General features: G+C 32.0%; 1 protein-coding gene across 1 annotated transcript; it reads right to left on the reverse strand.

Annotated features, from left to right (window-relative positions):
• Nucleotides 1-2,291: 2,291 nt before the first annotated feature.
• Nucleotides 2,292-6,404, reverse strand: LOC115699744 (indole-3-glycerol phosphate synthase, chloroplastic). The gene is made up of 10 exons (XM_030627281.2): nt 6,099-6,404; nt 5,561-5,827; nt 5,271-5,447; nt 4,200-4,274; nt 4,057-4,101; nt 3,792-3,956; nt 3,385-3,463; nt 3,024-3,106; nt 2,817-2,885; nt 2,292-2,640 (listed from the first exon to the last, which is right to left on the reverse strand). Exons 1-10 carry the CDS (start codon nt 6,273-6,275, stop codon nt 2,557-2,559), a joined length of 1,221 nt encoding a protein of 406 aa, XP_030483141.1. The 5' UTR covers nt 6,276-6,404; the 3' UTR covers nt 2,292-2,556.
• Nucleotides 6,405-9,801: the final 3,397 nt, after the last annotated feature.

The following is a 9,801-nucleotide window of genomic DNA, read 5'->3' on the forward strand; positions in this document are numbered from 1 at the left end:
TTTCATTATTTTAGGAAATTCATATTTGGGATGTTAGTTTATAGTATTATAATCAACATACATGTTAGTAAATCTGGATCCTACTAAAATAACTTCCAACAATAATATCGTTGGGCTGGATCCATAAATCAACAGTCCTTCCAGGTAAATAATGATTAACTCGCTCAAGCGTGATTCCATCCAGCATGGTCAACATTCAGAAAGCATACAATCGCATAGCCGAAAGAATCTTCTATAACTAAATAAGATCATATCTTACTAAATAAGAAAACTAGGTAATTAGAAATTAAGTAATTAATGTGTCATTAATTTCTATAAAGATATGACACAGATTTGACAACTAACATCATGATGTCGTCATCACATTAGGCTTCATCAAATAAGTCTAAAGTTAATATTATATTTGTAAACTCCCCATTAGAGGGAAAAATGGTAACTAGTATGAGCTCTATACTAAATTCCATAAAAACCCTACATGCAAAGGGTTAGAAATTCTTGGCTCGCTTGCTCAGGCAAAAATAGGTGTTTATACCTTCTGTAATCTCTAAGGCTTTTCTGGCATCTCTTAATAATATTGACTCGTAGACTAATACTAATTAACGTTCCAACCACGTAAAAATCTTAAGTGTTCTTATTTCTTTTAATTCAAAATTATTATTCTTTGACTCTGACATTTAAATTATTGATTTTCAAAAATTTTGGTAAACACCTACCAATTTTGAAATACTTTAGTTTATGTTATTATTTTTAACAGTAAAGATGAAAAATTAAATTTTCCTTTTATTTTAGTTACTCTCTCCCTCGTACAAGATTGAAGATCCTAGCTTTCATAATAGTCACCAAGACCACTATTAATACCTTATTTTTGTTAAGAACATGTGTATTGTTTTTCATCATTGAAGTGAATCTAAATTTAAAGTTATCACTTAAGAAATTATCCATTTTTTGAGTGCATGGAGTAAACAATCCATAAGTAATGATTAACATTTAAAATCTATTTTGTATTGACCTGTGTTCACATTTGTGTGTTTTGATCGTTTTTTATCTGATAATTTGTGTTTTTTCTCATTTTTCTGCGTTTTTTCTCATTTTTCTGCTAAAATTTGTCGATTTACCTTGATGAATCTCACCAGTCACCACACCTCGATAAAACCTCAATGGTATTGGATTTCGATATAAATCACCATGCATTGATGGACCTTTGTATTTTTTTTTTTTTTAATTTTTTGTCTACATGCACGCACCTCACTAGACCTAGTGCACTTTGATAGACCTTGGTGCACCTCACTAAACTTATTATTATGTGTAATGAGATGTCCACACATAAATTACACACAAATACATACATACACCTCCAGATAGACCTCATTATACCACACCACTTCACTACACCTTGATAGTTTGCCTCAAATCTTACTATGCTTCGATAGATTAGATGGTATTTTGTATTTTTTTTCACATGTATACCTCAATACAACTCTTTAGACCTCGAAAATATCAGAATATTTTATATTTTTTTTGTTTACATGTACATAACCATATATACCTCAATGGTTCACCACAATAGAACTAACCTTGATGGTATTTATATTTTGTTTCTTTTTGGTTTGGGGTTCCTATGGTTTTTCTCACTGCCCTTATTCTTATGGCTTAAATTTATTTTCCCCTATCAGTGTTTTAAACAAAATGGGCAAATCCCATTTTGACACCTTATTTTTGTACAAAATTATTCTAACCTTCTATTTTATTAAATTATAATTTAAAATTTAAATTCCGCAATTTGCAAAATAAAAATAAGGTTAATTAGGATTTTTGCCCCCTGAACTTTGACATGTACTAAATCATGCCCCATGAACTTTTAAGGTCGTTAAAAATACCTCATGAACTATTGAGATTGTTGGATTTAAGGACTTTTGTCTAATTTCATTCAATTTTACTACTTCAGTGATTGTTTATGTACTAAATCATGCCCTCAGACTTTGATATCTACCAAATCATGCCCCTCGAACTTTGACATGTACTAAATCATGGCCCTTGGACTTTCATCCATGTTAGACTTTTTTACTAAAATTGGAAAAAAGTCCTCAAATCCAACAATCTAAATAGTTCAGGAGACATTTTCAACAATCTTAAAAGTTAAGAGAGCATGATTTGGTACATATCAAAGTTCAGGGGGCAAAAATCCTAATTAACTTAAAAATAAATAGCCTAGACCCTAATTTAAACAGAAAAATATATATGGTAACACCCATTAGAGTTGCTCTAACCACCAGGGGAGCAGGGAGTTGCTATTCTGTCAAAACCAAACGAATTTGCAATAACTGAGAAAAGTGCCTAGTACAACTTTTGCACTACACCATTATTATGTAGAGATTGAATTTGACAGCTAAAAACTTATTTGTATGTAAATATCAAAGTACTATAAGAGCAAACATAGCCGGACACACGAATCATACAAAAAGATCACATAATTTAGCATGAAACTCTGTTGAACATTACTGATCTTCTGGCAGATTACTCTACACAAAGTAAGCTGTGGACTTTGCTATTTTGATCTCATATTGAAATATCCTGTCCAAAGAGTTGAGCTATTCCCTTTCCAGGGTCATCTTGTTTCACAATTGATTCTCCAACCAAAACCTGCAAAATCAGTTATAAAAAAGCTTGCATTGATCTAAATTAAGCATTTGTTCAAATATTTGTCTATCTATCTCTATACAACTATAACTACTTTTTTTGCTGCAAAAAAAAGAGAGTACAGTTTTCAGTGAAGCTGAATGCAGTCGGCATCTTGAAGTGTGATTTTTCAATCTTACCGCTTTAACACCGGCTGCTTGCACATAAGCAATATCTTCAGGAGTAAACAGTCCAGACTCTCCAACTACCTGAAAATATTGAAAGGAAAAGACTTTAACATCACTAATCACTAAAGACCAAATCTCCATCCAACCACATAATATAAGTTGCATAAGAAATTGTGTCTGCTCTGAGTATGTAATGAAGATGGTCGACAAGCCCCTTACAATAATGTCTCTTTCACGGATCAATTCGCCACGCTTTCCTTCAAGAAGCCGCTTTGTGACACTTGTATCAACCTCAAAAGTTTCTGTGATATAAATATACAAAAGAAAAGAAATCTCATTGCATAGAAAGACTATACAATAATACAAACCCTTCAAATTTATATAATGTTGAACTCTGTTGACCTTTCCACTAAGAGGAAATAATTGATAATATAGTCAACCCAAACCTTCATTCAAAGTGTCTACTATCTATGAAAACTTAAATAAAGTATGTGACCAAAGCAAACATTGAAATTTGTTCTTATCCTGTGAAACAAATACAAGAATACGAGAAATAGTAACCCTCTAATTGCCACATTACCAAGATTGCGGTTGTTGATGCCAATAAGCTCAATACCCTCTATCCCAAGAACACGATCCATCTCCCTTTCATCATGCACCTGAAAGATTATCAAGTTAATTCAAATGACAAGCTCAATATAAAATAGGGTGACAACAAACAGAGAAGAATACTGAGAACACCCAAAGAAGTCTTGTTTCAAAATTGAAAAACCTGATGTTTGAAACATATGACATGGCCACAAATCAGGACTTAAAATAAAAATGAACACTAACAATGCTCTAAACATCTTCGAATCATTGTTTAAATCAAAACTTAATTGGATGACCTTTTATCTACACTGACATTAAACAGCAGCAAAATAAAAATCCACACTTATCAATGAAGAGTTTCAAATCGATTATGGCAAGAGCTATTTTGATAATTACCTCAACTAGAGTTGCTAAACCAAGCATCTTGCAGATCTTAACCATGTATTTGATGTCAAGATCGGGCAAAACAGCAGCAATCAAAAGAATGGCATCTGCACCTTTACTTCTAGCATAGTAGATCTGCCATGCTTCAATGATGAATTCTTTGCACAATAGAGGGCACTGCATAATTTGTGAATTTTAGACATATCAGTTATGCCAATTAACCACTATCATGCTTTCAACAATGAAGATTACGAAAGAAGATGCGTGCAGAACAAACCTTCACTCCTGCATTTCTTATTGCCTCTATATTTTCGTAACTTCCCTGTAGAGGAAGCAAGTCCAGTGAAGTGAATTCATTGGCTTCAATGCTAAAGAAGTCTTCAATGTGATTGCAGAAAGAAAATTGAAACTGATTGTTACCTGAAAATACTTCCGATCTGCCAAAACACTAAGACAAGCTGCACCACCTTTCTCATAAGCTTGAGCAATTTCAACCTGCAAAATTGTTTTTAGTAATAGTGACAAATCCAATATCAAAGAAAGAGAATAGAGAAAAAAGGCCTCATAATGTTAGGACAGTTACAAGTTCTTGCAACATTGAATACGGGATCAAAACAGAAACAAATCCTTCATAGCAAGAATCAAGAATAATTTATAAATCACATCAGTCTCCAACTTCTTACACATGCTATTTTTCTTTCTGCATACAAGATTTTCAATTATCCAAGCATTTTTCAGGCAAAACAGCTCGCAAACAATAAAAACTTATGATCTTCAGTAATATCTATTTCATCCATTAGGATATGTTAGAATATTAGTTGTAAAATATTAGGCTAAATTGATTTAGTAGTTTCTCTTTTATATTCAGTAATTTCCCATTCAATCTCCTAGCTTTGTATATAAGTATATACTATTCTATGGAATACAACACACAATTCTCTTCACCATTCTCTACATGGTATTAGAGCCTTGTGATCCGTTGTGAGCTCAAACTCAAAGTGTCGCCGGTCTAAAAGACGAGCCAAACTATAAACTTCCCCTTTAACCTCCCTCCATTTGGGACCTTCGGCCAATGTGTGCCCATTTTCAGTGTTGGGGTCTTCGACCTGTTTCAAAATTCACAAATTTTCCGACGTGTACACTTACAAATTTCTCGATATTTGCGCTTGTGAGATTCTTTCAAATGTTACATTCGGTCCTGTGGTCTCTTAAAAGTCGTTCGTTATACATGAGGAGGGTGTATTAGAATTAATCTCCCATTACTAATGTGTGAAAATAAATTATCATATATAACATGAATGGACTACTCCTCTCATTGCCAATTGGCTTTGAGATAAAACCTCATTCATCTTATTCCAAATTCTAACAAGATACAATACACAACCATTCAAGAGCTTGTAAAAGATAAAATATGTTGAAGAACTGAATAATGTAACATGATACAATGATAGAAAGGCAACTAATAACAGGCTAAAAAGGAGGCAGACTTACTGGATCAAAATTCTCTTTTATGACTCCTCTGCTTGGGGAAGCCTTTTTCACTTCAGCTATCAAACCTGGCAGACCAGTTCGTGAATAGGCCTCCTTGAGAGCTCCTACAAAGTCTCTAGGAGGAGCAACATTGTCCAAGGCTTTCTTCAGTGACCCAAGAGGTTTCCTCTCTTTTAACTGGAAACCCAACACATATTATTTTTATATATACTTCAAAAACATATTATCTTTAAAATGAAAAGAACTTAAAAGAAAAGCATATCATTTGTGAATCAAGTCAGCAAAATCACTTGAGCAACTTCAACATCTTTGTTCCAAATGATTTCCTCCAAAATATTCCGAGGTGTGTTTCCCTCATTCTGCAAACGAAACTCAAAGGGCCCCACGTAGTGCAAAGGGGGTCCAGTTGGGGGTCTTCTTCTGATTCTTATGCCCTGGCTTTTAGCTACTTCATCACGGAACATACCCACTTCCCATTCCGTTATCTTCACAGGATCTGGTTCAGGTTCAGATTCACTCACAGGAGTAACAGTGGCTGAACCATCTTTAGAGTCCATCTGTAAGAACAACAAGCACCCAATTGATAAAAATGAGCATCATAATATAGATTGCACTAAAAATTCAATTTCGGGATAATGTAAAGAAACATATTTGATGAGGTCATGCACAGAATGATGAAACATCAAATGGGTAATCTTCATATTACACAACAAAGCATTGGGTCATTCAATGAATCATAAAACTCCAAATGGGTAATCTTCAAAACTGGAGAAAGATTGCTCAACTCAAAGCATTAGAGAGTGAAAAAAAAAGGGTTTAAAATCAAACCTCTTGGGCTCGAATGGAAAAGGACGAAGATGAAGAGGAGATTGAGGAGGAGCCAAACGAGAACGAGTTGCCTCCTCTTCGAAGGTCCAAGGATGAAGATGAAGTCGACCTCAAGCATGAAAATTTGGGCATGCGAGAGACGGGTGGCACCGCCTTAAATGAAACCAATCCCTCCATTGTTAACACTTAAAAAAAAAAAAACAGACCAAAGCTCTGGTTCTGGCTAGCTCTGTGGTGTGGCGAACTGAATTGCTTTGAAGTTCTATGGTGTCTAAATATCTTATATATATATAAATATATATATGTATATTAGTATAGTATTTTATTATATTATTATATATTGATATGTATGTAATAAATGGTATTGTTATATTACATTTGTAACGGCAATATAAATAAATTGTAATTTTTATAGAAGAAAATTACATTGAACTTTGTTGGTATGTAATTAAATTTTATGATTAGGTTCATTGGTGTTAAATGAATTTGTACAATTTGACATACAAGTAGAGGAAAGAAACTAGCTGTTGTTGCTACCAAAAAGAAAAGTTAGATGTAATAGAAAATTAGAATGGTAATTAGATGAAACAAAAATGGTAATAAGAAAGATGTTTGGTTTATTTAGAGAAAGAACATTGAAACTTGAAAGCCATCGAGACTAGCTCAACAATGGTGCCTAACATCTTTTTATGTGTTAATATCACTATTGATCTAGTTAAATATCGAGTTTCATATAGTTTAATGTAATAACTTTTTAAGAGTATCGCTAGTCAATCGTTAAATGACATGTCTAGAGGTACTAAGCAACACTAGTGCCCAATAATAATGCTTATTAAAATATTATTAAAATATTAGTAAATTGTAATATTATTATGTTACACTCTAAAAAACAAAAAAAAAAACATTGAAATGATTTAGTTTGGTTATGTTAAGAAATTAGAGATATTAAAGATAGCATAATAGGGCAAGCAGCTTTGCGTTCCTATAATTGGGATGACTTAAAGCAGATTTGGTGTCATCAAGAAATTTTTTTATTGTATTAAAAGAAAGAAATTTTAACAAATTTTTAAACAAATATTTTTAAAAATGATGATTATTTTTTTTAAAAAAAATTACATAAAAATATAAAGTGTAATATCTCGATAAGCCTAATGGTAAATAATTAAGGTTTATATTTATATTATGGTTTAATTAGGTAATAAGTGGGATTATGATCCTACTAATTTATTTCAGAATAAAATTTAAATTTTACTATAAGTGAGTAAATAAGCGTAATTTATTAATTGCGAAGATTTAGCATGTGTGAATGTAATATGAGCTATACGTGGAATACAAATATTTTCAGGTTCGGCGACCCTGAAGACTCGATAAGTGGATATATAAGCGTAATTTGTTAATTACAGTGATTTATATGAAATGCGTGGATATAATATGAGTTATTTGTGAAATAAAAATATTTTCAGGTTTGGCGACCCTAGAGACCCGATTGGAGGCTAAAAATGTCACAGTAATTTTAGTTAGAAATATTGATGAGACTATTTGATAAGTTAATTTTAGAAATACTAGGGTATTTTGGGGTACTCAAAGTTGGTCAAATACCTTAGAAATAGAGATTTCTTAGTAGTTAAAAAATAATAAGATAACTATTAATAATAAACTTTTTATTAATATTATTATTAATATTAATATTATATTATATTATATTATTATTATTAATATATTATTATAATATTATTTTATATATATATAAAAAGTTATCGTTAATATATATTATAAGTTACAGTAAACAAAAACGAAAACGAACGAACTTTCGTTCTTTCTTTTCAACAAAATCTTCTCCTCCTATATCTATTTTCTTTGATTTTCAACTCGAAACCTAGCAATCTAAGTTTCGGTAGTAGCAGGATAGCAAATCCTTGAAGAGGGAAAGCATAAGGTATAGTTTAATTTCGTTTTAAGTTTTTTTTTAAAAAAACAATTGGTTTCGTATATGAGTTTTGTGAATTAGAATAGTTATGAAGGTTCTGACCTTATAAGATTATTCTCGGTTAGTCATGGGACTAGTTCCGATGTTTTCTTACTGAAACTGAGGTGATTTTGGGTTAGAAATCGAGTTTGGAACTTTTTAAATCTTAGTCCGAACGTTAATGGTATTTTTCATTTAAGGGCTCGATTTTATTTTCTATTACATAAGGATGGTAATATTTATGGTATATATGTGGCTTGTGAAGTTTGGAGTGATTTGGATAAGTTTTTGGTAGTATTTCGGTGAGTACTAAATTTGAGATTTTCATGTTTTATAGTTTTTGGAAACTCATAGGAGATCAGAAATCGTATTTTTGTCATAACTTTTGACTCGAGTGTCCGTTTTTGACGTTCTATATATTGTTTCAAGGCTTGCAACGAGCTCTATAATATGGTGTATGTTTTAGAGCCAAAATATAAGTTTTATTTTTGTGTATTTATACCGCAGGATTTGGTAGAAAACTCTAAATTGTCTTATGTGAATATTAAGCAGTGTTTTTTTTTACCATTATTGTGACATAGGGCTGAGATCATTGGGGATAGTTATCCACTTGGGGTTGGCCGAAATGTATGAACCTGAATTAAATGTAAGAAAAGTATATTGTACTGCATAGTACGTTGTATGTAATACAATTAGTATTGCAATGAATTGATTAATATTGAGATATAGTTAATATTATTATATAATGAAAAGATTAATTGGTTGAGTATCGATAACGTGATGATATTATTCATGTGATATATGGGATCACCTGATTAGGTGATGCGATTTTTTTGGCAACGTACTAGGCGTAAGTACAGGCGTGAGTGATATATGATGAGTATCGAGCGTAGGTACGGGCTCACCTGATTAGGTGATGCAATTTTCCTGGCGACGTACTGGGCGTAAGTACGAGCGTCAGTGATATATGATGAGTATCGAGCGTAGGTACTGGCTCACCTGATTAGGTGATGCGATTTTCCTGGTGACGTACTGGGTGTAAATACGAGCGTTAGTGATACAGTAGAACCTCTATTTAAGAATATTCTATTCAGGATTAACCTCTAATTTGTTATAAAAAAAAATGAAGTCCCAATTTAGGCCAGTTATAAATAAGAATAACCTCTATATTGTAATTAGTTATATATTTTTACGTCCCGTATTAATAAAATATACCTCTATATAAGAATAATTACATCTTAAAAAAATATATACATATATTTTATAAATTTATTTATGTAGAATTAATAATTTTATTTCAAATTATAGTACATGTATAAATATTATATGTACTCGAACATAATTTTAATATAATATAGTATTAAGAATTATTTATTGGTATTTTTGTTACATTGATATTTTTTGATATTTTGATTTTTTTTCTTCAAGTGTAATTCTATTTAGTTATAACCTCTCAATTAGAATATTATTTTCTTGGTCCGAAGTGTATTCTTAGATAGAGGTTCTACTATATATGATGAGTATCGAGTGTAGGTACGAGCTCACCTGATTAGGTGATGCGATTTTTCCTGGCGGCGTACTGGGCGTAAGTACGGGTGTCAGTGACATATGATAAGTACCGGGCGTAGGTACGGGCTCGTCTGATTAGACAATGCGATATATTGGTGCCAGATTGTAGCACAGGCTCACCTGATTAGCTAATGCAATTATATGATATATTGGTGTAGGTTTTTGGCA

The sequence above is a fragment of the Cannabis sativa genome, chromosome 8 (assembly GCF_029168945.1).
Source record: "Cannabis sativa cultivar Pink pepper isolate KNU-18-1 chromosome 8, ASM2916894v1, whole genome shotgun sequence".
NCBI classification, from domain to species: Eukaryota; Viridiplantae; Streptophyta; class Magnoliopsida; order Rosales; family Cannabaceae; genus Cannabis; species Cannabis sativa.

What these genes read in the sequence shown, in the direction of transcription:
- LOC115699744 (XM_030627281.2), bottom strand. Translation starts at nt 6,275, where the DNA reads ATGGAGGGATTGGTTTCATTTAAGGCGGTGCCACCCGTCTCTCGCATG. An exon ending in TAAAAGAGAATTTTGATCCA is followed by an intron (nt 4,275 to 5,270) that starts GTAAGTCTGCCT and finishes ACAATTTTGCAG; the next exon opens with GTTGAAATTGCTCAAGCTTA. An exon ending in CATCAACAACCGCAATCTTG is followed by an intron (nt 3,107 to 3,384) that starts GTAATGTGGCAA and finishes TTTATATCACAG; the next exon opens with AAACTTTTGAGGTTGATACA.